This window comes from Amblyraja radiata, chromosome 38 (genome assembly GCF_010909765.2).
Source record: "Amblyraja radiata isolate CabotCenter1 chromosome 38, sAmbRad1.1.pri, whole genome shotgun sequence".
Lineage (NCBI taxonomy): Eukaryota > Metazoa > Chordata > Chondrichthyes > Rajiformes > Rajidae > Amblyraja > Amblyraja radiata.
This window is the reverse complement of record NC_045993.1, coordinates 11,438,484-11,466,347: the sequence shown is the minus strand read 5'-3', so window position 1 is coordinate 11,466,347 and position 27,864 is coordinate 11,438,484. Positions and strand designations below refer to the sequence as shown.

Genomic DNA, 27,864 nt, shown 5'->3' with positions numbered 1-27,864 from the left:
ATGAAAACTGTACAGCTGTCTTCACAATAAAAGAGGAAGGTGACGATGTGGGAAATGTTGGATGGGATAAATTAATAAATTATTACGTATTTTTGAAAGTGGATAAATCACCTGGCTTGGATAAACGGAATCCCAGGTCATCAAAGGAAGCAACGAAGGGAATTATACAGATTGACCGTTATTTCATATGCACTTGGCCAACAGCAAAGATCCTTTGGCAAAGCAAGATAGACCACTCCTTCTAAATGCAATGGGCTGACGTGTAGTACACAACGGAGCGGAACGTGGGCCTTTTTATCATCCATTTCCGTAACCCGACCCGACTCGCAGTGTAATCAACGTTGCGGGGGAACAGTTTGTGTTAAATTATAATTCTGAAAATGAGGAGAAGATTTTTACCAAATAACTTTTATTTTTACGAGGATGTTTCCGTAACCGGCTTCCGTCTCCGCACTAGTATCCTATGGGATCTTTGGTGCGGAGACGGAAGCCGGTTACGGAAATGGGGCCGAAAATTACCCATGAATCTACCCATGACCTTACTACGTCTTTTTCGTCGAGTGATCTATCTTGCTTGCTGTAGGATCTTTGGTCTACAGGGTTGCTATTTGAACTGTACAACTGCTAATGTTGTACTTCTGTTGAAAGGGAAGAAAGGGATAAACTTGTGACAAACTACCGGTTTGTAGTTATTAGGTTTAACGACGATGGAAATATAATAATTGAAATCCATTCTAAGGGACAATGTAAACCTTCATTTATAAAGGCATGGATTAATCGGGGATAGTTAGGCAGATTAATTATGGGGGACATATTTAAACAGTGATTTAAAAATATCTAAAAAAAATTGGGGGGAGCCAGCAAGCGGGGTACATGGGGGATCTATGGGGATCTTAAAGGGTCCTACATATGCTGATCAGAAAAACAGCTCGTAAAATCAAATGGAATTGTTAAACTTGACTTCGAGGAAGGAAGCAAAGGTTAATGAGTGATAGGTACTTCAGTAACTTGGAGGCTTGTAATCAATGGGGTCACATGGTCCCTTGCTGTTTTGTGATATATTAATTTAGACAAATGTAGGAAAGATTACAAAGAAGCTTACAGATCATACACAAATTAGTCATGTAGTTGAGAGTAGTGGAAAGCTTTAAATTAAGATGTGGTCAGTTAAGTTAAAAAAAGTGTGAAATAAAATTGAATCCAGAGAAGTGTGAGGTAATACATTTATTAGGTGCATTGAGGTACGGGAATATACAAGAACAGACAAGATATTGAATGTCGTGGGGGATAAAAGAAACTTGACAAGTCTATAATACTCCTCAAATCCATTCAAAGACAGGCCTATAGGTAACTAGAAATGCATTTCATTTGCTTTTCTTTATTGTCCAAGGGATAGAATGTAAAAGCAGGGAGAGAGTTAAAGCCCTGTCCCACGGTACGAGTTCATTCCAAGAGCTCTCCCGAGTTTAAAAAAAATCAAACTCGTGGTAAGCACGGAGAATGAACGTAGCGGGTACGTCGGAGCTCGGGGACGTCTATTAGCGCTAACGGCAGGTACTCGGGAAGACTCGCTAACGGCAAGTAAGCACGGGAAGACTCGTGAAGATTTTTCAACATGATGTACTGACGAGTGGCCATTATCATAAACCTCCGTGTTCGAATCGGGGCAAACTTGAGAGAACTCTTGGAATGAACTCGTACCGTGGGACAGGGGTTTAAGATTTAGCTCTTGGGGTTAAAGGAATCAAGGGATATTGGGGGGAAAAGCAGGAACGGGGTACTGATATTAGATGATCAGCCACGTTCATATTGAATGGCGTTGCTGGCTCAAAGGGTCGAATGGCCTACTCCTGCACCTATTTTTCTATGTTTCTATTATGCTTGGGCTGTATACAATATTAGGCACAGCTTGATTGCTGTGAACAGTTAGGGTCACGGGGAGAATGTGATTGGACTGAAGTTGGACAAAGGAAGTTGGCAGGATTGGAAAAAAGTTTTCATGAGAAAAGACCAGGTAGGCTATTCTGGTTTCTGAGGCCAAGGTGAGGCTTAAGGTGCATAAAATTGAGGTGCCTAAATTAGATTGGAGATGAGAAAAAAAATGTCACTGAGGAAAATAGCGGGGGTTTGGGACTCTCCCCGAAAAGATGGTGGAGGCAGAAATCACTGTTGTGTTTCAAAATGTGTAAATCAATGTGGAGCTGAGCTGTGTGTGACAAAAATATTTAATATCATTTATTTCCTATTAGTTAACCTACGTTGGAATTAGGGCATCTCTACTGAGATTGAGCGGGAGAAAATCAACTAGCAATGTAGCCTTAATTGTTGTGAGACATTGAATATATTCAGTAGCATAGAACAGAACTGAAACAGAATTTTGGAATCCAATAACTTATTCTTATGGGGAAGTAATGATGACCATATCAGCCATGGAGTCTAAGACCAGTTACAATAGACAATAGGTGCAGGAGTAGGCCATTTGGCCCTTCGAGCCAGCACCGCTTTTCAATGTGATCATGGCTGATCATCCCCAATCAGTACCCCGTTCCTGCCTTCTCCCCATATCCCCTGACTCTGCTATCTTTAAGAGCCCTATCGAGCTCTCTCTTGAAAACATCCAGAAACCTGCCTCCACCTGAGGCAGAGAATTCCACAGACTCACCACTCTCTGTTACATCCCAGGTTATCCTGTAGATGAAGGCATGGGTTTAGAGGACTGTGTCTTGCAGTCTAATGTTCTTCAGTAACTCCTGGGGAATTAAAGCAAGATCCCTCTTTGGGTAGAAATGGGTTAGGTTTGCCTGTTACGTTCTGAAGGTCAATTGACTATCCACATTACCAGTGTGTAGGAAGGCACAGCAGATGCTGGTTTAAACCCAAGATAGACATAAAAAACTGGAGTAACTTGGCGGGTCAGTCAGCATCTCTGGAGGAGACGAAAAACGTGTGACCTTTCGGGCCAATACCCTTCAAATCAGGGCTTGCATGAATGCAAATGTTGTTGGCACCTATTATTTTTGAGTAAGGGTGAGAATCTTGGTGGTGGTGGGATGGGAATGAGCACAAACTTGTAAACTAACTTTTAATGTTTTGTCTGACCAGGGAAAGGCAAGCTGCCAGTAAACTGCTGCGTCGTTCAGAAAAGAAGTTGAAGGAGGGAATACTGCAAATAGAGGATGAGAGGCGCAATTCTGATCAATACAAAGACCAGGTCAGTTGCAGATTTTATTAAACATCTGTTAATTGAATTTGTTTCATTCTGCCCCATTCTGCGTACTTGGCAGAAATATGTTTTGCTCACCTTTAAAACCTCTATCAAAGATGACCAGCACCTAGTTCCGCCCTACCTTCTCCCTTCAAGATTGTGATTCCAAAACTAACTTTAAATTGTTAGTTTTTATTGATTGTACCACCCCAAGTCTAGTGATAACATCCTGAATATGGGTTTCTGCAGCAGATAGACCGAGGTGTGGGCAAAATTGGGGAAGTTAATGGTGGAAGTAGGTATACCAAGTGAGGAAACTGTTTATGTTCCCATTAAGGACTGACCACATTATGGTTGTAAGCAGTCTAGCTCTGTTCCTGGCAGTTGTTAGAGTGGAATATGGTTAGGTGTGTGTGGCATAGATGAATGGAATGGAATGGATTGCATTGACAGCTAGTCACAGTCCTCTAGAGAACTGCTGGTATGTTGCAGTGCCTGCAACAATGTGTTCCAAGCTTGCCTACCTCAAGTCTGATTGCACCAGTGTTTTTTCAATCACACTTTTTGATGCATCAACAGATGATGCGGCTTATGTAATAAAGAATCGCGATGATGGACATTTTTCAGGAATGCAGCTCGGTTGCCGGGTTTCTGAACGGTCCCTTCCATAAGGATGGTACTGTTTGATTCACCTCTATCCCACTGAGGACATTGGGCTTTGTCTGAGGGACTGATGCATTACGATGCTGAGAATGATATTCTGCACTCTGCATCTTCCCCTTATCTATTGTACTTGAGTTTGAAATAATTATCTGTGTGATATATTTGATCTGTTTGGATAACAAGCAAAACAGAGCTTCCCACTCACTGTTCCACGGTACATGTGACAATAATACTGCCGTACTTTGATAAAAGGAAGCAACTGACAGAAAGGCGTTATCTTGTAAATGAGGAAAACGTGTTTTTCTTTCAGCTCTCTGTGATGGAATTCCTTACTTCTCTGGTATAAATATTTTCAAATTGCACTCAGAGAAGACTTATTTTGTTCACCATTGTGTAGAGCATATCACAAATACCTTAAAACAAGCAATAACTCCATTTTGACAACATTGTCAGTTGCTTCATTTTGTCAAATTAGGGCAGAATAGATCTAACCACCCCCCCCCCCCCCCCCCCCCCCCCCCCCCCCCCCCCCCCGCCAAAAATCTCAAAGTAACGCGTGGACCACGTATTTTACCATAATTTTGTTTTTCCCAATTGCTTCAACTGGAAGTTCTACTGTGGTTGTACAGGTTCTTGGTGAGACCACACTGGAGTATTGCGTACAGTTTTGGTCTCCTAATCTGACGAAATACATTCTTGCCATAGAGTGAGTACAGAGAAGGTTCACCAGACTGATTCCTGGAATGTCAGGACTTTCATATGAAGAAAGACTGGATAGACTCGGCTTGTACTCGCTAGAATTTAGAAGATTGAGGAGTTTTCTAGAAACTTACAAAATTCTTAAGGGGTTGGAACAGGCTAGATGCAGGAAGAAAAACATTTTTCACAGAGAGTGGTGAATCTGTGGAATTCTCTGCCACAGAAGGTAGTTGAGGCCAGTTCATTGGCTGTGTTTAAGAGGTAGTTAGATGTGGCCCTTGTAGCTAAAGGTATCAGGGGGTATGGAGAGAAGGCAGGTACAGGATACTGAGTTGGATGATCAGCCATGATCATATTGAATGGCGGTGCAGGCTCGAAGGGCTGAATGGCCTACTCCTGCACCTCTTTTCTATGTTTCTGCCTTTATCTGATCGTCAAGAGCAGTTTAAAAATGGGAGGCAAGGGCCGTTGACTGTTTGCATTGTCAACAGGTCATTGGGGCTGCCCATGTGTGGGGCATAGGCATCTGTCATGCACAGCTTGGTTGAGTTGGCATGAGTGAAACGGAAGGAAGAAGACACTTGAGTGCAGGTTGAAGACGGGGACATTGGTGACCGCCTCTCTAGAAACGATAATGGGAATTGTAAAAGCATTACTTTGCTTCCTCAAGTTGTGTTTTAGTTGTTTCTCAAACAAACCGGGCTGCTCGTTCAGTATAGAGATGACAAGTTATTTGCTCACTTTTATCTTCTAGGTTGAGAAAGCCAATTCCCGTGTGAAGCAGTTGAAACGACAACTGGAGGAAGCTGAAGAGGAAGCCCAGCGTGCTAATGCTTCACGCAGAAAGCTGCAGAGGGAGCTGGAAGATACTAGCGAAACTGCAGATGCAATGACCCGCGAGGTCAGCACGCTCAAGAACAAGCTGAGGTAAGAGAGTGTGCTTCGTTCAGCACCGGACGTGGAACAACCTGCTGTTGAGCCCATAGAACGTTGCGGTATGTTTGGTTGTTCTCCTAACGTATACCATCTCTCGTGCATGGCTACATTCACATGTAGAAGGGAAAAGAGAGGCATGGCCTGTATATTGGATCCTCTAGTGAAACCCAATGCAAAGTGTTCATTTAGAAAGCAACAAAAGTAAAAGTCTATTAAACGTAAGCAGTACTCAAACAAATAGTGACGCAGCGGTGGAGCTTAGTTTAGTTTAGAGATACAGCACAAAACGGGCCCGACGGCCCACCGAGTCCACACCGACCAGCGATCCCCACACTATCCTACACATACTAGGGCAATTTTCCACATACACCAAACCAATTAACCTACAAAACCTGGAGTGTGCGAGGAAACCGAAGATCTTGGAGAAAACCCACGCAGGTCACGGGGAGAAAGTACAATTCCGTACAGACAGCACCCATAGTCGGGATCGAACCCAGGTCTCCTGCGCTGTAAGGCAGCAACTCTATCTCTGCGCCACCGTGCTGTCTCTTTGCGCCAGAAATCCCGGGTGTGATCCTGACTATGGATGCTGTCTTTGCGGAGTTTGCACATTCTCCCTGTGACTGCGCGGGTTTTCTCCGGGTGTCCTGGTTTCTTCCCACCTTCCAAAGACGTGCAGGTTTTTTGGTTAATTGGCTTCTGTAAATTGTTTCTAGTGTACAGGATGCAAAAGTGGGATAACGCAGAACTAGTGGACGGGTGGTCGATGGTCAGCATGGACTCTGTGGGCCGAAGGGGCTGTTTCCATGCCGTATTTTTAAACTAAACAATGCAACAAGATGCCTTGAATCAAGAGACACGGGGGAAATGGGTGAAATGTTAAAATCTGACACGCTGCTACATTTATGAAACAATATAACATGAAGCACAAATGAGGAACAAGTTCCCACTGGACTGTGAACTCTCGACTGAAAAGGAAAGCATGAATACACTTGAAATCGATTTAGCTTCTAGGTCATTCATTTAGAGTCAATCATAGAGTGATACAATGTGGAAACTGGCCCTTCGGCCCAACTTGCCCACACCGGCCAACATGTCCCAGTTTTACACCAGTCCCACCTGCCAGCATTTGGTCCATATCCCTCCAAACCAGTCCTATCCATGTATCTGTCTCACTGCTTCTTAAACGTTGAGATAGTCCCTGCCTCAACTACCTCCTCTGGCAGCTTGTTCCATACATCCACCACCCTATGTGTGGAAAAAGGTACCCCTCAGATTCCTATTAAATCTTTTCCCTTCACCTACACATGTCTTCTGGTCCTCGATTCACCTACTCTGTGCAAAAGACTCTGTGCATCTACCCGATCTATTCCTCTCGTGATCTTATACACTTCTATGAGATCACCCCTCATCCGCCTGCGCTCCAAGGAATAGAGCCCCAGCCTACTCAACCTCCCCTTATAGCTCAGACCCTCTAGTCCTGGCAACTTCCTCGTAAATCTTCTCTGTACCGTTCCAGCTTGGCAAAGATCTTTCCTATAACACTGTGCCCAGAACTGAACACAATACTCTAAATGTGGCCTCACCAACATCTTATACAACTGCAACTTGACCTCCCAACTTCTATAATCAATACTCTGACTGATGAAGGCCAATGTGCCAAAAGCCTTTTTGACCACCCGATATACCTGCGACTCTACCTTCAGGGAGCTATGCACCTGCACTCCTAGATCCCTCTCCTCTACAACACTACCCAGAGACCTACCATTCACTGTGTAGGTTCTGCCCATGTTAGACTTCCCAAGATGCAACACCTCATTTTTCTGCATTAAATTCCATCAACCATTCCTCAGCCCACATGATCAAGATCATGCTGTAATTTTTCACAACCATCTTCACTATCTGCAAAACCACCCACTTTTGTATCATCTGCAAACTTGCTAATCTTGCCATATGCTCTCATCCAAATCATTGATATAGATGAGAAACAGTAACGGGCCCAGCACCAAGCCCTGAGGCACACCACTAGACACAGGCCTCCAGTCCGGGAAGCAACCTTCCACCATCATCCTACCAAGAAACCAATTTTCTATCCATTTAGCTATCACTCCTTGGATCCCATGCGAAGACCATATGTGCAACATCTACAGCTCTGCCCTCATCAGCCTCTTTGGTCATGTCATAAAAACAGTATGCAAGCAGGAATTCAAATGACCTCAAAGGCTGAATGCTGGATCTTTTCAAATCTGGTTAGATTTGGGTATCAAAGAATGAGGAGCTAAAGGGGTTTGGGTACAAATCAGTTGTGATTTAATTGGGGAGAAGGCAGGAGATTTGAGTTGAGAGGGAAAGATAGATCGGCCTTGATTGAATGGCAGAGCAGACTGAAGAGGTTGAATGGCCTAATTCTGCTCCAATGACATGAATTTACGAGATTATAAGTAATATTATCCAAATCTTCCAAGTTTTTAGTCCCATAATTAATAAGCTGCAAGAAAAATAATTTATAAGTAAGTGAAGACTGAAGTTAGTTAATTCAAATATTGTCTTTTGGAATTAACTTTAGAGGTCCATGGTGTAAGAAAAATACCTTACTAGTTTTCTTTTAAAATCTTTTTATTAATTTTTCAAAAACAAAAAATAATGATAAACATAACAGTGATATTGATACATAGGGATCAGGATTACATTAACAACAAATGTAACCTAAATATATATCCAGTGTCAAAATACACATTGGGTATAGACCTCCAGGTCTCGATGTAAGTATAGATAAACGGTTAAAAGACAACTTGGATATATAAAAACAAAAACATAAAAAGAAGAGAAAAAAAAGGAGAAAAACAAAAACCCCTAAACTAAACTAAGCAAATCAAAACAAAACAGAATCTGGGCTGCAAAAAATTTCAACAGTTTAGACCCCTGTTTGTCGTCAAAACCGTTCCACCATATAAAGGTAAAAAATGATTATAAAGGTTGGAGAGGGAACAATTTATATTGTGTAAAAATATTGAATAAATCTTCCCCAAGCCCTATCAAAACCTTACTAGTTTTAATTATCCCAAGTTTCTTTTCCCATTTATAGATGCCATGAGCAGCTATTTATTTGTAATTAATGGGATGCTTTTTGGATGCTCTTCACTCCACCTTCTAGAGAGGGAATAACCAATTGTTTGATAAAAGTTTGGAATGACATGTTGAGAAATGTATAATCTGTGTGTTATAGGCGTGGAGTAGAGCCTGCGTTCAATGTGCGCCGCCCAGTCCGAAAGCTGGATGAAGTCTCGGATGACGACGCTGAAAGTCGGGGTGAGGCTGGAGATACCAAACCTGCAGAGTAATTTGCCAAAGCAAGCTGTGTGTGCAGCATAAGAGCTGTGATCGGGCCAATTATCTTACAAAATGCATAACTGTGTATTGAATGATGCAGCTGAGAACATCAGGGCAAGCTCTCTCCTTTCCCCTCAGCATTATGTAAATTCTTTCTAAATAATTTTGAGCTCATAGCATAGACCTGCATACCTAGAAGAACAAGGCTTATATATTCTGCAGCACAACCCAGAGAAGAGAGGTTCTGATTTAGCCCATGTGTGGATAATTTTTTCTGCATTTCTCAGCTGGTGAGCTGAACTGGCCTGCAGTTGAACTTGTGGAACAATCTTTTCCATTAGCTTTCATTGTGTTTTTTTTTTTTGTTTAATTTGGCTTACTTTGGGTTACCTATTTAGTTTTCTGGTTCAGGAATGTAGCATTTTGTTAGACAAAAGCTAGTATCTAGGCATAGCAACAAAACTCTGACAATCTTATTAAACCATGTGGTTACTCTCACACTGTTAGGAGATTCACTAGCCACCAGATATCAATGGATATAGTACACATGATTCAATTGATGACTTAGAAGTCCACATTTGGCTATGTTAATAGCAGTTCTTTATACAATAAAATGGCTTCATTTTATACTTGAAGTCTTGTTGCCTGGAATCTGGAGTCACCCCAAGTTGTAGCAAGACATCAGATCACTGCCTGAGAGATTTCAGTGGATTCAACGACAGGAATTTAAAGGTTTCATTTTCATAACAATATAAAATGCCTCAGGAAGCAACAGAAAATTAACTTCTAACTGGAAGTCTGCCTATTCAGTCTGTCTTTATCCATACTCTCTGAAGCTAAGCCAGTGTGCATTTCCAACACCCTTCCATCTTCAATAAAACTTGTGACAATCTTTTTTTTGTAAATCTCTCATCGGGAAACAGTCGGTTTTGTTTTTATTGGAAGAGGCGAGGCAATGCTCCATTTTGTTTCTTTCTCTTCGCGTTGTTGTCGATTATTGTTTTTAGGTAGGCTGTGACCCGGTTTTGGAAACCTGCTCATTTCCTTCATGGGAGTTCCCACTGTTGTACAAGTACGCTGCTGCCACCGACTGCTGGCACACCTCTCAGTCCAGCAGCTCCCGCCTACACCACTTATTGGAGAAGTGTCTTTGCCTGTTACAGACACTTCTTTTCAGATCCCTGGGAGGCATGTGTGCTCAGCACCAGTATTGCGAGAAGCCGCATCGAGCACTGCAAATGATGCAAGCTAAGCCTGGCAAGTTCCAATACTTTTTTGCTTGTGCAATGACATCCAAGGAAGGAAATGCATGGATATATATATTCTTTTTTTTTTTTTTTTTTAAATCTCATGAATATTGCTTTATAGCTATTGGGAACAGTTTTTGATAGAAGTTATACTGGATTTGTAAAATGACTTCATTCCTGTGATTCATTAATGGACCAAATATATATTTAAACAGGGAAATATAATCAAGAAGAAAAAAAAATCATTAATGGATTCTCATTTTATATATATATATATAAATATAAATTTAGCCAATCACTCTGACCAATCATGATCTTTTATTGAGCGCACAGCTCCAATTTAAAAGAAAATGCATTTTGGAAAAAACTGGAAGAGGCTGATGCTTAAACTGCACAGTTTTAAATTCATTCTATCTGGTGAGGGGTGCCTCGTGCACTGGGTGTTTCAGGTGATCCTTCAAATGCTCCTTCATTCACTTTGGGACCTTAGTTTGAGATTTGTTTTTGACTTTGTATGTTCCTAACACACTGGGTTGAGAGAGAGAGAGAGGAAAAGTGTTTTGCCATCATATCTGCTGCAACATTTTATGTTTCACACGAGAATTCGCTCCATATTTCTTGCTATAGAAACTATTTGGATTTACAACACATACACATATATTTTTATAAAAGTGCCTTAAGCATGTTTCGCACCAGTGCCGCTAAATGGAATTGTAACAGTCGTTTGCAGATGTTACCATAACCGTGTTACAAATAAACTTTATGACATTTTTTTTGTGTTGATTTTTGGATGTTTGTTGCCGTTTTGTGTACTTTGTACAGGTGTGTTTACAGCTTTGTGCAGCTTGACCTTTCTCTGCCAGATTCCTCGGGTTTTATATTTCGGCTCCATTATCCTTGGATCGCGAGTTCATGTGCGCATGGAGCGTGCTGGTATACTGTGCAGGGAACCTCCAAGTACTGAATTCCAACTGGAAATAGAGACTTGGATGGGGCTAAGGCAGTCTGAAGCATAACTGGCTCCCTTGATTTCCCTCTCACTCTCCATCCCTCCCCATCCTATTTCGAATAGAATATGTTTATTGTCATTGCACAAAACTGAGCAACGAAATTCCATTTGCTTCTCCTCCGTTAAAAGAAATACAACACAACAACCAATACACATATGTACAGTTAATAGTAAAATAATAGAAACATTTTTTTAAAAGTTTAAAAGAATTTAGCAGTATTCCTCGAAGTTACTTCTTGCTTCCCAGTGTTCACTATTGGAGTTAAGCTCTTTTACCGCACATGGGTAGAAACTGTTTTTTAGTCTACCGGTGCGAGCCTGCAGAGACCTGAGTCGCCTCCCCGAGGGTAGCAGAGTAAAAAGGTGGTTGGCAGGGTGGGATGTGTCCTTGATATTTATGGCCCGGCGCAAGCATCGGGCCTTGTATATGTCATCCAAGGAGGGCAGGTTAGCGTTTGTAATGCGCTGCGCAGTTTTTATAATTCCCTGCAGCGCCCTCCTCTCAGCCACAGTACAGCTGGCAAACCACACCAGGATTCCGTAGGTGAGGATACTTTCCACGGCACATCGATAGAAGGACAGCAGCAGCGGCTGTGAGACGTTAGCTCTCCGTAGAGACCTCAGGAAATACAGCCGCTGATGAGACTTCTTCAAGAGAGTGACGGTGTTCATTTGTCATTTGAGGTCCTGGGAGATGTTTATTCCCAGGACCTAATTTCTCCGACAAGTCTGACTGTCTTCCTGATTACATGCTTTGTTGTCACTTTCCCCTAGCTAACAATGATCTATTCTATACTCTCCTTGATCATTGTCCCCTTTGGTGTCTCATTTTCACACTGTACCTTCTGTATCTCTGTCTCCCTTTCCCCAGACTCTGTCTGAAGAAGGGTCTCGACCTGCTGAGTTACTCAGCATTTTGTTTAAGAAGGAACTGCAGATGCTGGAAAATCGAAGGTAGACAAAAAAGCTGGAGAAACTCAGCGGGTGCAGCAACATCTATGGAGCGAAGGAAATAGGCAACGTTTCGTGCCGAAACCCTTCTTCAGACGGTTTCGGCCCAAAACGTTGCCTATTTCCTTCGCTCCATAGATGCTGCTGCACCCGCTGAGTTACTCAGCATTTTGTGTCTTATCTTCTGGATTTCTTTGCTGTTCTGTGCCATTATTCTTTCAAAAACAAGATTTGCTCAATCACAGTGTAAGCTATAATTGCTGCCAACACTGATGGAGAACTGGACAATTCTCTGCACTTGCAAACCAGCAGTTCACCTTCCCCAAAACTTGGAGTACCTCTCCTAGATACGCCCAACGCCATTGAGCTCTATCTTGACAGAAAGAGCTTGAGGTATCTTGGATTTTCAAGGCCAATGACAGATTGATCTTCACAATCAAAATGCGTGCTTTAGTTAATTTCCGCAGGATGGCCTTAAATATACAGTCCTCCTCATCCTCCTTGATACAATTTCACCATCTCATCGGATTTTACAATTCCATGCCCATGGTCCCCTGTATCCAAGGTTAACTAACTACTCTCCTTGTAAGCAGTAATTTGTTTCAGGCATTGCACCCTGTTATAGTGTGCCTTACCCATGTGGGACCTAGCACTGGGCAACCTTGAATGAGTGCTGGTGGTTCCATAACATCCATGGTCTGGGCCCCTGCCTTTTGTGCTCATACCCCTTGCAACCATCTTTTGCCTTTAGCTGACCTCTGGTTTTCCACAGAACTCGCCTTGCCTGTAGTGTTCCAGTAGCTCGACTGCAAACAAATCACCAGCTGCTGTCATTGGACTTGTTTCCCACTTTCATCTCATCGATCCCTCGCATTTTACGTGCCAACTTTTATACTGTGGCTTTTGAGATATTAAGAAACTTGCTCAGACATTCTCTACTGGAACAAAGTTGAATTCTCTCACTGCCGGTCCATGCTCTGTGCTAGTGAAAGCTTGCATGTTGCATTGGTGATGACTGAGAGGGGCAAAGAAGATCATCTGAGACTTAGAACATGGAACATAGAACAGTACAGGAAGAGGCCCTTCAGCCCACAATGTGCAGAAAATGATACCTACTTAAATTGATCTAATCTGCCTGCATTTGATCCATATCTCTGTTCCCTGTACTTCCATGTGCCTATCTAAAAACCTCTTAAACACCGCTATTGTATCTGCCACTGCCCCCAGCAGTCTCTATGTAGTTTAAAAAAAAAAAAACTTACCCCGCACATCTCCATTAAACTTTCCGCCTCATGTTATAGTTGTGCCCTCTAGTGTTGGACATTTCCACCCTGGGAGGAGAAAAGTTCTGACTGTCTACCCTACCTATGCCTCTCTTTGAGTGGATGTATCTTTTTTTAGAATTGTATAGTGTGGCAACGGGCCCTTCAGCCCTACTTGTCCATGCTAGCCAACATGCCCCATCTACACTAGTTCAATCTGCCTGTGTTTAGTGGGAGAAGATCAAATCAAGGCATTTCAATAACATCAATGGTCTGCCTGCATAAAATGCTGGTTGTAGCATCTGTCTAAATCTATAATGTGGTTGCCTAAATATGAGACTTAGTACCTTTGATTTACTCACACAACAGCAGGCGGCCATGTTAATTCTTCCAAAGACTTCCAGCTTCAGTAGATAAAAGTATCTGTTGTACTCTTCAGGGACTTGAGCAAGATGCACTGAGGAATAATTACTCTTTCAACCAGATAAATTCTCCTTTTGACAATCATTGAATCACTGCCAAGAACTAAATACCTAAGCTCGACTCATGGTGCATCATCAATCAATGCAAGAATCAAGTCAAGAGAGTTTTATTGTCATATGTCCCAGATAGAACAATGACATTCTTACTTGCTGCAGCACAACAGAATATGTAAACATGGTGTGTAGGAAAGTACTGCAGACGCTGGCTTTAAATCGAGGCTAGACAAAAAGCTGGAGTAACTCAGCGGGACAGGCAGCATCTCTGGAGAGAAGGAATGGGTGACGTTTCGGGTTGAGACCCTTCAGACTGATGTCAGTTTAGTGGGTGGTACAGTGATATAATGTAGTCGAAGACAGTAAGACTGCTTGGAGGAAGGGGATGGAGAGAGGGAAAGCATAGGCTTTCATAAACATAGTACACTGTAAACAATATAATAAACGAACAAAGTTGTGTATATATACGCACATATATACAGATATACACACACATATATACACACACGTGTGTGTGTGTATACGTGTGCACATAAAACAAACATACAATATAGTGCAATAATAACAAGAATGAGCTTATTTGAGGAGTGTAATTGTAATTCATTTATTGGTCAAGTATGTAACAACATACAAAGAATTTGATTTGCCATACAGTCGTACCAAAAAAGCAACAAGACACACAACTACATAAAAATTAACATGAACATCCACCTGTGATGGAAGGCAATAACGTATTATCTCCTTCCCTCCTTTTCTCATGCGGTCGGGGCAGTCGAACCATCTGCAGTTGGGGCGGTTGAAGCTCCTGCGGTTGGAGCTCCCGATGTCAATCCTTAACCAAGGGACTGCAATGTTAAGTCCGCAGGCTCTCGCAGTTGAAGCACCCAAAGTCGATCCCCAGCAAAGGGACCAGCAACTCCACGATGTTAGGCCGCAGTGCGGACGGAGATACGATAAGGAAAAAGTCGAGGAAAGAGATTTCTTTTAAAGTTTCCCCCACCCCCCACATAACACAAAGCTATAGATACCCAAAAACGCACATTTAACAACAGACTAAAAACAACAAAAGAAGAAAAGGATGCGACAGACTTGGTGAGCTGCCATCATACGTCGCCACCTGGTTGTAAAATTTAATAGTCTAATGGCTGCCGGGAAGAAGCTGTTCCTGGACGTTACAGTTTTCAGGCACCTGTACCTTCTTCCCAATGCAGGGGTGGTGTGGGACTCCGATAATGCTGGCTGCCTTTTTGAGCCAGCGACTCCGGTAAATCCCTTCGATGGTGGGGAGGTTAGAACCCGTGATGGACTGGGCTGTGTTCACAACTTTTTGCGAGCTTCTTCACTCTTGGGCATTCATGTTGCCGAACCAGGCCGTGATGCAGTCAGTCAATCTGCTCTCTACCGTACTGTAACTGGAATTAGGAGCAGTATTGGACGGCTGCCAGGACCAGCAACACAAGCTAACAATCATGTGTGGTCTGAAAACAAGTGTGTCTGCTATAACCCACAGTAGGGCACAAGCTCATTCCCTTTGTCAAAACCGGAGCTTATTGTCATGTCAAGTGTTATGGTGCTAGAGATTTCATCTCAGCTCAGTGTTTGCTTACATTAGAAGCATGAATGGTACAAATGCCCACAGTCACCTTAAACTTCAGCCTCACAGCTGGAAGATACAAACAACTAGAGGTCAGCGGTTTTCAGGAGCTGGGTGTGTCAGCCCTCAATCCTTCTGAACAAATAAATAATTTGGATTTCCAAAGGAAACAAGGTTGTGAACAGTGTGCCTACTAGGACGACTAGGGGAATGCAGGGGTTACTTGAAATTAGGGAAATCAACGTGCCTACTGCTGGGGTGTAAGATGCACAAGTGAAATATGAGGTGTGTTCCTCCATTCTGACAGTGGAGGAGGCCCAGGACAGAAAGGTCACTGTGAGAAGGGGAGTTAAAATGTTTGGCTTCCCTCCATTATCCCCTCTTCCCCAGCCAACAATGGACCTTTATGGGCTCTACCCTTCCTATGACATCTGCTGCTGGCCCTGATTTATTGTGGCCTTTTCCTCCCTCATGTTCCCTCCCCCTTTACTTTCAGTCTGAAGAAGGGTTCCAACCTGAAACGTCACCCATCCTTTGTCTACAGAGATGCTGCCTGACCCCTTGACTTACTCCATCACTTTGTATCTATATTTGATATTCACCAGCATCTGCAGTTCCTTTTTACACACTGGAATGTGAATAGTTTGCCAGTGGCCTGAGAGCTGATGAACCTGGATAGTTTTTTTCCCCCCCATTTGTGTTTCTTCTGGTAAATGTCTGCAATTCGATTTATTCCTTTTGGCATTGCAGCTTTACCATGATGTGGCTTGCATTTATTTTTACCAGAACAGAAAATGCTGGAAACACTCAGCATATTGGGCAGCATCTGTGGAAAGAGAAACCGAGTCAATGTATCGGTCATCTTGACCTTTGGGTTTTTGTCTCAGGGACACGGTTGATAGCCCACCTTCAGTAGATTGGGATCTGTTGCCATTGCAGAGACTGTCCTATCTCCACCATCACTGTCCACTGTTCTACACTAGTAACACGTTGCAAAGCAGAACAAAACCCGCAGGCTGTTCTTCCAAAAATCCTGAGTCACGGGTTGTGACTGGTGATTGGAAATTTGACACTGGGGCTCCAGCATTTAAGAGTGAGTTAAACCAGGAAATCATTGGAACAGCCATGAGGTGGTTTCTCCCTCCTTCCCCTCCCCTTCCCAACTCTCCCACAGCCTAATGTCTCCGCTTCCTCCTTTCTTCTCCCCCCCCCCACAACCCTACATCAGTCCGAAGAAGGGTCTCGACCCGAAACGTCACCTATTCCTTTGCTCCATAGATGCTGCCCGCCCGCTGAGTTTCTCCAGCATTTTTGTCTACCTTCGATTTTTCCAGCATCTGCAGTTCTTTCTTAAACGTGCAGTAGAACCTTGTGGCCGGCAGGGGGAGGCACTGGTCCAGGGAGAGGGTGCAGTAGCACCTTGTGGCCGGCAGGGTGAAGCACTGGTCCAAGGAGAGGGTGCAGTAGCACCTTGTGGCCGTCAGGGGGAGGCACCGGTCCAAGGAGAGGGTGCAGTAGTACCTTGTGGCCGGCAGGGGGAAGCACTGGTCCAAGGAGAGGGTGCAGTAGCACCTTGTGGCCGTCAGGGGGAGGCACTGGTCCAAGGAGAGGGTGCAGTAGCACCTTGTGGCCGGCAGGGGGAGGCACTGGTCCAGGGAGAGAGTGCAGTAGCACCTTGTGGCCGGCAGGGGGAGGCACTGGTCCAGGGAGAGAGTGCAGTAGCACCTTGTGGCCGGCAGGGGGAGGCACTGGTCCAAGGAGAGTGTGCAGAAGCACATTGTGGCCGGCAGGGGGAGGCACTGGTCCAGGGAGAGAGTGCAGTAGCACCTTGTGGCCGGCAGGGGGAGGCACTGGTCCAGGGAGAGGGTGCAGTAGCACCTTGTGCACGGCAGGGGGAGGCACTGGTCCAGGGAGAGAGTGCAGTGGCACCTTGTGGCCGGCAGGGGGAGGCACTGGTCCAGGGAGAGAGTGCAGTGGCACCTTGTGGCCGGCAGGGGGAGGCACTGGTCCAGGGAGAGAGTGCAGTGGCACCTTGTGGCCGGCAGGGGGAGGCACTGGTCCAGGGAGACTGCTCATTTTAAATCTCCATTTCAATCCTTTCCTTTGGTTCACTTTCAATCCGTGGATTCAATGTTTCAGACTCTCTCCCTCCCCTCCCGCTGATCCAACACAACGTTAATCAGAGCACCTCATATCGTTTCCATATCCCCTCCTCTCTATCCTTCTGTTGTTATCTACACCAGAAGACAAAGAGTTGCAATAAAATGTAGACAAAAATGCTGGAGAAACTCAGCGGGTGAGACAGCATTTATGGAGCGAATGAAATATGCAGCGTTTCGGGTCGAGACCCTTCTTCAAACTCAGCTCCACAGATGCTGCCTCACCCGCTGAGTTTCTCGTGCATTTTTGTCTACCTTCGATTTTCCAGCATCTGCCGTTCCTTCTTAAACAACGAGTTGCAATAAAATATGGAGGAACAGCACCTCATATTTCGCTTGGGGAGCAACACTGGAAATTGGAGGAACAGCACCTCATATTTTGCTTGGGGAGTCTGCAGCCTGCGGGCATGAACATCGAATTCTCCCAATTTTGTTAGCCCTTGCTGTCTCCTCCCCTTCCTCAGCCCTCGGGCTGTCTCCTCCCATCCCCCAGCCCTCGGGCTCCTCCTCCTCCTTTTTCCTTCCTTCTCCCTGCCACCCCCTATCAGTCTGAAGAAGGGTTTCGGCCCGAAACGTAACCTATTTCCTTGGCTCCATAGATGCTGCTGCACCCACTGAGTTTCTCCAGCATTTTTGTGTACCTTCAGTTGCAATAAAAGGTGTTTTGTGGGTGGGCTGCCAGTGACCAGTGGAGTTCCGCAAGGGTCGGTGCAAGGGCCGCTTCTCTTCACGTTGATTATTTTCTAAGTCGAGAGAGAATCCAGAAATCGGTGGTGCAAAGGGTCTTGGAGTGCTGGTATAGGACTCCCAAAAAGTCAATTTGCAAGTTGAATTGGTGGTAAGGAAGGCAAATTCACTGCTAGCATTTATGTCCAGAGGACTGGAATATAAACACAGAGATGTAATGCTGAGGCTCTATAAGGCGCTGGTCGGGCCGCATTTGAAGTACTGTAAGCAAATATGGGCCCCACATCTGAGGAAGGATGTGCTGGCTCTGGAGAGGGTCCAAAGGAGATTTACTTGAATGATTCCAGGAATGAGTGGGTTGGGCACAACACTTAGTGCAAGATAAAGTCTGATTAAAGGCAGTTCAAAGGTCTCCAATGAAGTAGATAGGAAGTCAGGACCACACTCCAGCTGATGAGAGGATGGTTCAGTTGCCTGCTAACAGTTGGGAAGAAACTGTCCCTGAATCTGGAGGTGTGCGTTTTCAAGCTTCTGTACCTCTTGCCCGATAGGAGAGGGAAGAAGCTAGAGTGGCCAGGGGGCAACTCATCCTTGATTATGCTGCTGGCCTTGCCGAGGCAGTATGCAGTGTGGATGGAGTAAATGTAAGGGAGATAGATACAAAATGCTGGAGTAACTCAGCCGGACAGGCAGCACCCCTGGAGAGAAGGAATGGGTGACGTTTCGGGCCGAGACCCCTTTTCAGGCAGTCAGGGGAAAGTGAAACGAGAGATATAGACGGTGATGTAGAGAGGTATAGAACAAATGAATGAAAGAAATGCAAAAAAGTAACAATGATAAAAGAAACATTATTGTTAGCTGTTTGATAGGTGAGAATGAGAAGCTGGCGCGACGGGTGTGGGAGGGATGGAGAGAGAGGGAATGCAGGGGTTACTTGAAGTTAGAGAAATCATACCCCTGGGTTGTAAGCTGTCCAAGCGAAATATGAGATGCGGTTCCTCCATGAATATTGATTTCTCTCTAGAGATGCTGCCTGTCCCACTGAGTTACTCCAGCATTTTGTGTCTATCTTCGGTTTAAACCAGCATCTGCAGTTCCTTCCTACTCAATGGAAGGTTTGGGCTGCATCAATGGAGCTGTTCCCAAACCATGCTGTGATGCACCCTGATAAAATGCTTTCTGGAGAGCATCTGAACCCTTCTTCAGTCTGAAGTTAATGCAGCACTTTGTAAACCAGCATCTGCAGTTCCTCTGATGTTTCGAAGCGCATAGCTGCCGCTGCGTCACTGCACCGGGAATCGTATTAGCACATGCGCAGTGTAGCACACACACACACACTCATACTCACACACAAACACACACACACTCACAAACACACACACACACACACTCATACTCACACACAAACACTCACAAACACACACACACACAAACACACACACACTCACACAAACAAACACACACACACTCATACACACACACACTCACATTCACACACACTCACATTCACACACACACTCACATTCACACACATACACTCACATTCACACACACTCACATTCACACACACACTCACATTCACACACATACACTCACATTCACACACACACGCACACTCACTCACATTCACACACACACTCACACATACACATTCACACACACACTCACACACACACACTCACACACACACACTCACACACACATTCACACACTCACACTCACACATTCACACACACACATTCACACACACTCACACACACACACACACACACAAACACGACGCATGCGGAATGCCAACCAAAGATACTAGAGAAACCCATTAAAAAAAACTCTCATAAATTTGATTCCCAAAATGGCGCGAAACAAATGACCCAGGAGCCCATGACCGTACTACGTCAGTCTCGCCAACACGCGGCTCCTGCCTACTGCGCATGTGCAGTGCGGCGGCCATTGGAGACGCAGGATGATCATCCCCGTGCGCTGCTTCACCTGCGGCAAAGTGGTCGGCAACAAGTGGGAGGCCTACCTGGGCCTGTTGCAGGCCGAGTACACCGAGGGGTGAGTGCGCCGCGCCCGCGGGGGGGGAGCTTAGGCGTCGGACAGGGCCCGGGGACTCGGGTGACGGAGCGGGCCCGGGGACTCGGGTGTCGGAGCGGGCCCGGGGACCGGGGACTAGGGTGACGGAGCGGGCCCGGGGACTCGGGTGTCGGAGCGGGCCCGGGGACCGGGGACTAAGGTGACGGAGCGGGCCCGGGGACCGGGGACTCGTGTGACGGAGCGGGCCCGGGGACTAGGGTGACGGAGCGGGCCCGGGGACCGGGGACTCGGGTGTCGGAGCGGGCCCGGGGACCGGGGACTCGGGTGACGGAGCGGGCCCGGGGACTCGGGTGTCGGAGCGGGCCCGGGGACCGGGGACTCGGGTGTCGGAGCGGGCCCGGGGACTCGGGTGACGGAGCGGGCCCGGGGACTCGGGTGACGGAGCGGGCCCGGGGACTCGGGTGTCGGAGCGGGCCCGGGGACTCGGGTGACGGAGCGGGCCCGGGGACTCGGGTGACGGAGCGGGCCCGGGGACTCGGGTGACGGAGCGGGCCCGGGGACTCGGGTGTCGGAGCGGGCCCGGGGACCGGGGACTCGGGTGACGGAGCGGGCCCGGGGACTCGGGTGTCGGAGCGGGCCCGGGGACCGGGGACTCGTGTGACGGAGCGGGCCCGGGGACTAGGGTGTCGGAGCGGGCCCGGGGACCGGGGACTCGGGTGTCGGAGCGGGCCCGGGGACTCGGGTGACGGAGCGGGCCCGGGGACTCGGGTGTCGGAGCGGGCCCGGGGACCGGGGACTCGTGTGACGGAGCGGGCCCGGGGCGGACGGGTCTCGGCGCCGCTGGGCGGTTGGGAAGGGCCCGCTTCCCGCGGGTGTTAAGTATCCGAGGAGTCAGAGAGTCACTCAGCGCGGAAACGGGCCTTCGGCCCACCTTGCCCATGCTGACCCACCCACACACGTCCCACCTGGACCCGTGGCCCATTTTAGTTTTGAGATACAGCGCGGAAGTAAGCAGGCCCTTCGGCCCACCAGCGCTTCCCGCCCACTAACACTATCCTACACGCACTATAGGGACAATTCTTACATTTTTACCGAAGCCAATTAATCTACAAACCTGTGGAGTGTGGGAGGAAAGCGGGGCACCCGGAGAAAACCCACGCGGGTCACTCACGGGGAGAACGTGCAAACTCCACACAGACAGCACCCGTAGTCGGGATCGAACCCGAGTCTCTGCCGCTGTGAGGCAGCAACTCTACCGCTGCGCCACCGTGCCGCCCTTATCCGGCCTATCCATGTACCTGTCCAAGTGTCTTTTAAACCGCATAGCGTGAGAAGGTCACAGGTCTTTTCCCCAGAGTTGGGGAACCAGAGGTCATTGGTTTTGGGGGAGCGAGGGGAGATTTAATAGGAACACGTGGGGCATTTTTTCCAGACAGTGGGTGGTGGGTGTATGAAACGAGCTGCCAGAGTTGTGGCAGGTACTATAACAACATTTAAAATACATTTGGTCAGGTATGGTGTGTAGGAAGGAACTGCAGGTGCTGGTTTAAACCAAAGACAGACACAAAAAGCTGGAGTAACAGTGGGACAGGCAGCATCTCTGGAGAAAAGGAACAGGTGACATTTCGGGTATGAAAAAGGGACTAGACCTGAAACGTCACATATTCCTTTTCCCCACAGATGCTGCCTGACCCACAGAGTTAGTCCAGTTTTTGTATCTGTCTTAGGTATGGTATTGGTTTATTGTCACATAGAAAATAGGTGCAGGAGGAGGCCATTCGGCCCTTCGAGCCAGCACCGCCATTCATTGTGATCAAGGTCACGTGTACAGAGGTACAGTGAAAAGCTTTTGTGTGCTATCAGATCATATAACACATGGGTACAATCAAACCATACACAAGTATAACAGGTAGTGCAAAGAGAAAAAGACCAATGTCCACAATGACGTAGGTTGGAAGATTGGGACTAGACTCCAGTTAATGCTCAGTGGCCTGATAACAGTGGAAAAGGAGCAGTTGCAAAGGTTTAGGGTGATATGGGTCAAATGTGGGTAAATGGGATTAGCTTAGATGGGGCATCTTGGTTGGCAGGGGCGAGGGGCTGAGGAGCCTTTTTCTGTGCTGTATTTGGAATGTTATTGGGGAAATCTTTTAGGACTGAGATGAGAAAAACATTTTTTACACAGAGAGTGGTGAATCTCTGGAATTCTCTGCCACAGAATAGTTGAGGCCAGTTCATTGGCTATATTTAAGAGGGAGTTAGATGTGGCCCTTGTGGCTAAAGGGATCAGGGGGTATGGAGAGGTACAGGATACTGAGTGGATGATCAACCATGATCATATTGAATGGCAGTGCAGGCTCGAAGGGCCGAATGACCTACTCCTGCACCTATTTTCTATGTTTCTAGAGTAAAGGAATAGGCGACATTTCGGGTCGAGACCTGAAACATCACCTGTTCCTTCTCTCCAGAGATGCTGCCTGACCCACTGAGTTACTCCAGCATTTATTTATCCGGTTTAAACTAGCATCTGCCGTTCCTTCCTACACAATTTGAGACTGCCCCGTGGGTGGAAAGTTGAATTGCTCCAACCTTTCTGCACCTGAGGGACAGTGAGCCTTGTCTCTCATGGGTTCATAATGAAACTGAATGGCCCTATGGTTCACTTGTTTCTAGTGATGCTTTGGACGCACTGGGCCTGAAGCGGTATTGCTGTCGGCGGATGCTCCTCTCCCACGTTGATCTGATTGAGAAACTCCTGAACTACGCTCCCCTGGAGAAATGATCCACCCTTGACTTGTGGATCATGATAATGGCAAAGTATTAGACTAACCTCGCTGGTGTGACAGGCGAACTCTACACGAAGATCTGGAGAACATGGTCTGGAAGAAGACAATTTGCATAACTGTATCATAAATAAAAATGGGGATTTTATATTATCAGTGCTTATGAATGAGAAATTTATTTGACTACTGTGCTGGTAAAAGATGATCCCTTCTTTTTAAAGAGATCTTTATTCCCTTACAGTGATTAGTGGACTGGAAAGTAATCATTTTGTCATCCTCTGATGTACTGGTGTACTGAACCATAAATGTCAGCTGTTCAGGATACCACCTACCTGCACTTTTGAAGTAATTCTCACTCCAGTTACTGAGCGTTACGTCCGCTGACAGTAAAGTTCTGTGAGCATTCTCAATTCTGTAGTTTTATCTGCTCTCAAGGTGACTTTGAACCGACACTGGAGAAATGACAAGGAGGACCAAGCCAGTGCATGTATTGTCCTGTACCTTCACAGCACGAGTGTTTGGGCATTATCCTGCACAAGTCTTTGCCTTAGTGACAAAGCCAATTTTGTGTCACAGTTAATTACTGAGTAAGACTTTGCTAATGACGAGGTTGCCACTTTCAATTACACCTAAACAAAGTGCTGTAACTACTTAGGTTAGGCAGCATTCGAGGAATGTGAATAAATTGGGTAAATAATGCTTCAGTACCAACTTTCTCTCCACTCTTTGATGTCTAGAAACAAGATTTGATATTTCATTATGCATACATTTCATTTGACTTGTGTAAATGTCCTCGCTGCAATTTTTTACAGTGATGACATTTACACAAGTCATGAAATGTAATTTTGACTTGTAATTTAAAATTTAAGTGTAGTAACCCTGCTCTTCCTGAAACTAGGTCGCAATGTTATTATACTCTGAATAATGTGTCACTATTCCACGCATTATTCAAAGTAAAAATAACATTACTACCTAAAATATAGGGGCGGTAACCCTGCTATTCCTGAAACTAGGTAATGTTATAATCTGAAGACTGTGTCACTATTCCCCACAGAAATATAACATTGTTACCTATTCAGGAATATCAGGGTTACCACTCTTACATTTTAATCACAAGTACAAAATTACAAAAGCCTGATAATTCCTGGTCGTTCCTGATACCATCCACCACCAAACCATAAATGATCAAGCTTTTTCCCCTGACTCACTGGGATGAATTTGGGTGCTAATTCCTCCTCCACAGTCGATTGGAATTGAAGCTGGAATGTTTAAAAGTTCTGTTAGACAAGGTCATGATTTAGTCAGTTGAACAGGCTGCAGGATACAGAAACCAGATCTAGCAGTCCTTTCAAGTCCAGCACACAGACAAGCACTAACTCGGCACAGACTGAGCCAGGAGAGGGGCCATGTGTTCCTTGGCAACTCCAGTAGTGGACTGATGGTCCAAATTTTGCACTCAAGGCACTTTCATTCATACCTTTCCTCTCCAAAGTAGATAGGAGCAGAATAAAGCCCATCAAGTCTACTCAACCATTCAATGGGGTGGAAGATTGCAGCCTTCATGTGGTCTGCCCTGTTTCGACAAATGCAATCAACCCGGTGTGCACAATCAAATAGAACAAGTTGTCCTACAACTTTAGGCTGTGCACGCCCTACGTAAGAAGAACCATTCAATCACGGCTGATCTATCTTTCCCTCTCAACCCCATTCTCATGCCTTCCCCCCATAACCCCCGACACCCAAACATCTAATCAAGAATCTGTCAATCTCCCTCTTAAAGATATCAAAAAAAGGCAGTGATGCTGAGCTACGCCACACGTACCATCCCTTGAGCATTTATCAATTTATCATCAGCCTAAAATAATAAATGCTCAGCCACTGACAACCCCTTTTTTTGCACTGCAATAAATATACTAGCAATTTGATCCAAAGCAACTGGCATGAAATGGACAGGACGTATGTCCCAAGAAAGTTATTATGTGTAGGAAGGAATTGCAGATCCTGTTTTAAACCAAAGATAGACACAAAAAGCTGGAGTAACTCAGCGGGACAGACGGCATCTCTGGCGAGAAGGAATGGGTGATGTTTTGGGTATCTGCCTCATCGTCTATATCTCTCGTTTCTCTTATCCCCAACTAGTCTGAAGAAGGGTCTCGAACCAAAACGTCATCAAGATTCAAGATAGTTTATTGTCATGTGTCCCTGATAGGACAATGAAATTCTTGCTTTGCTTCAGCACAACAGAACATAGTAGGCATGACTACAGAACAGATCAGTGTGTCCATATACCATTATATAAATATATACACACATGAATAAATAAAGTGCAAATAACAGATAATGGGTATAAATGTCACAGTTTTGTCCGAGCCAAGTTTAATAACCTGATGGCCGTGGGGAAGTAGCTATTCCTGAACCTGGTTGTTGCAGTCTTCAGGCTCCATTCCTTTTCGCCAGGGATGCTGCCTATCCAGCTTTTTGCCGATCTTCAAGAAAGTTATTTATTTGTTCAGTGTAAGTGGTTGTCAACTATACTCAATTCTATACTACCGGCAGATTATTTATGTCTTCCTTAGTGAAGACGGAACCAAAGTAGTTATTCAATTGGTCCGCCATATCCTTTTGCAGTCAGTTTTTATGTTCCCTGCCAGTTTTCTTTCATAATCTATTTTTCCTTTCCTAATTAAGCCCTTTGTCCTCCTCTGCTGGTCTCTGAATTTCTCCCAGTCCTCCGGTATGCTGCTTTTTCTGGCTAATTTGTACGCATCATCCTTCGCTTTGATACTATCCCTGATTTCCCTTGTTATCCACGGATGCACTACCTTCCCTGATTTATTCTTTTGCAGAAGTAGCTCCAGAAATAGTGGATGCATTAGTAATAATCTTTCAAAACTCTTTAGATTCTGGAGTAGTTCCTGAGGATTGGCGGGTAGCAAACGTAACCCCACTTTTTAAGAAGGGAGGGAGAGAGAAAACGGGGAATTACAGACCAGTTAGTCTAACATCGGTAGTGGGGAAACTGCTAGAGTCAGTTATTAAAGATGGGATAGCAGCACATTTGGAAAGTGGTGAAATCATTGGACAAAGTCAGCATGGATTTACAAAAGGTAAATCATGTCTGACGAATCTTATAGAATTTTTCAAGGATGTAACTAGTAGCGTGGATAGGGGAGAACCAGTGGATGTGGTGTATCTGGACTTCCAGAAGGCTTTCGACAAGTTTAGTTTACAAACTTAAAGCACACGGCATTGGGGGTTCAGTATTGATGTGGATAGAGAACTGGCTAGCAAACAGGAAGCAAAGAGTAGGAGTAAACGGGTTCTTTTCACAATGGCAGGCAGTGACTAGTGGGGTACCGCAAGGCTCAGTGCTGGGACCCCAGCTATTTATAATATATATTAATGATCTGGATGAGGGAATTGAAGGCAATATCTCCAAGTTTGCGGATGACACTAAGCTGGGGGGCAGTGTTAGCTGTGAGGAGGATGCTAGGAGACTGCAAGGTGACTTGGATAGGCTGGGTGAGTGGGCAAATGTTTGGCAGATGCAGTATAATGTGGATAAATGTGAGGTTATCCATTTTGGTGGCAAAAACAGGAAAGCAGACTATTATCTAAATGGTGGCCGACTAGGAAAAGGGGAGATGCAGCGAGACCTGGGTGTCATGGTACACCAGTCATTGAAAGTGGCCATGCAGGTGCAGCAGGCAGTGAAGAAAGCGAATGGTATGTTAGCTTTCATAGCAAAAGGATTTGAGTATAGGAGCAGGGAGGTTCTACTGCAGTTGTACAGGGTCTTGGTGAGACCACACCTGGAGTATTGCGTACAGTTTTGGTCTCCAAATCTGAGGAAGGACATTATTGCCATAGAGGGAGTGCAGAGAAGGTTCACCAGACTGATTCCTGGGATGTCAGGACTGTCTTATGAAGAAAGACTGGATAGACTTGGTTTATACTCTCTAGAATTTAGGAGATTGAGAGGGGATCTTATAGAAACTTACAAAATTCTTAAGGGGTTGGACAGGCTAGATGCAGGAAGATTGCTCCCGATGTTGGGGAAGTCCAGGACAAGGGGTCACAGCTTAAGGATAAGGGGGAAATCCTTTAAAACCGAGATGAGAAGAACTTTTTTCACACAGAGTGGTGAATCTCTGGAACTCCCTGCCACAGAGGGTAGTCGAGGTCAGTTCATTGGCTATATTTAAGAGGGAGTTAGATGTGGCCCTTGTGGCTAAGGGGATCAGAGGGTATGGAGAGAAGGCAGGTACGGGATACTGAGTTGGATGATCAGCCATGATCATATTGAATGGCGGTGCAGGCTCGAAGGGCCGAATGGCCTACTCCTGCACCTAATTTCTATGTTTCTATACATTGAAGGCAAGACACAGGAGGAAACCAGAGCTCCCAGAGGAAACTCGTAGACAACGCCAATGAACAGCATTGAACCCAGGTTTCTGAAGCCCTTATTGAAGCAGTCGGCTAGCTATGCCACTTTTTCTGTTCAGTGGCTATTTTAATTTTCCACAATCTACATTTGCCAATCAAAACATTGTAAACAAAGCAGTCCATTGTCTCCAATATCCTATTTGAGTGGGGAGAACTGTGATCAGATGATTGGTGTGTAGAACATCTCCATGACAGGTTCATCAGGAATGAAGTGCTGGGAATATTCAGGTGAATCTGTGGAGACACTTAACTTTATGACTGGCTTGTTAAATGTCTTTTGTCTTTGTTCCTGAGAAACACTCATAACCCAAACTGTTTGTAAGTAAGAAATGAACAAAGGTCGTGTGGGAGAGGATCTCAGAAACCGCTGATGGGGAGAG

General features: G+C 45.4%; 2 protein-coding genes and 1 long non-coding RNA gene across 6 annotated transcripts in view; all 3 read left to right on the top strand.

Moving 5' to 3' along the window:
- Positions 1 to 10,857, top strand: part of myh9 (myosin heavy chain 9) — a 112,699-nt gene extending 101,842 nt beyond the window's left edge. For 3 of the 4 annotated variants that reach the window (XM_033013610.1, XM_033013613.1, XM_033013612.1), the window contains 3 exons: positions 3,103 to 3,211; positions 5,322 to 5,494; positions 8,730 to 10,857. In XM_033013610.1, the coding sequence (XP_032869501.1) occupies positions 3,103 to 3,211; positions 5,322 to 5,494; positions 8,730 to 8,844 (397 nt within the window). In that variant the 3' untranslated portion in view covers positions 8,845 to 10,857. The remainder of the gene's footprint in view (positions 1 to 3,102; positions 3,212 to 5,321; positions 5,495 to 8,729) is intronic. The other variant, XM_033013611.1, reaches the window with a different exon arrangement.
- LOC116967112 lies at positions 5,922 to 8,371 on the top strand. The gene is made up of 2 exons (XR_004410144.1): positions 5,922 to 5,955; positions 8,031 to 8,371. It is a non-coding gene; the product is annotated as an uncharacterized LOC116967112 (long non-coding RNA).
- A 9,266-nt stretch (positions 10,858 to 20,123) lies between the features above and the next one.
- On the top strand, positions 20,124 to 23,191 carry polr2l (RNA polymerase II, I and III subunit L). Its single transcript, XM_033013334.1, has 2 exons — positions 20,124 to 20,276; positions 22,929 to 23,191. Exons 1-2 carry the CDS (start codon positions 20,182 to 20,184, stop codon positions 23,035 to 23,037), a joined length of 204 nt encoding a protein of 67 aa, XP_032869225.1. The 5' UTR covers positions 20,124 to 20,181; the 3' UTR covers positions 23,038 to 23,191.
- The last annotated feature ends 4,673 nt before the right edge of the window (positions 23,192 to 27,864 follow it).

Excerpts from the sequence above, each read along its gene's own strand:
- polr2l (XM_033013334.1), top strand. The coding sequence starts at position 20,182 with ATGATCATCCCCGTGCGCTGCTTCACCTGCGGCAAAGTGGTCGGCAAC. Across the intron at positions 20,277-22,928 it reads CAGGCCGAGTACACCGAGGG|TGATGCTTTGGACGCACTGG; the intron begins GTGAGTGCGCCG and ends ACTTGTTTCTAG.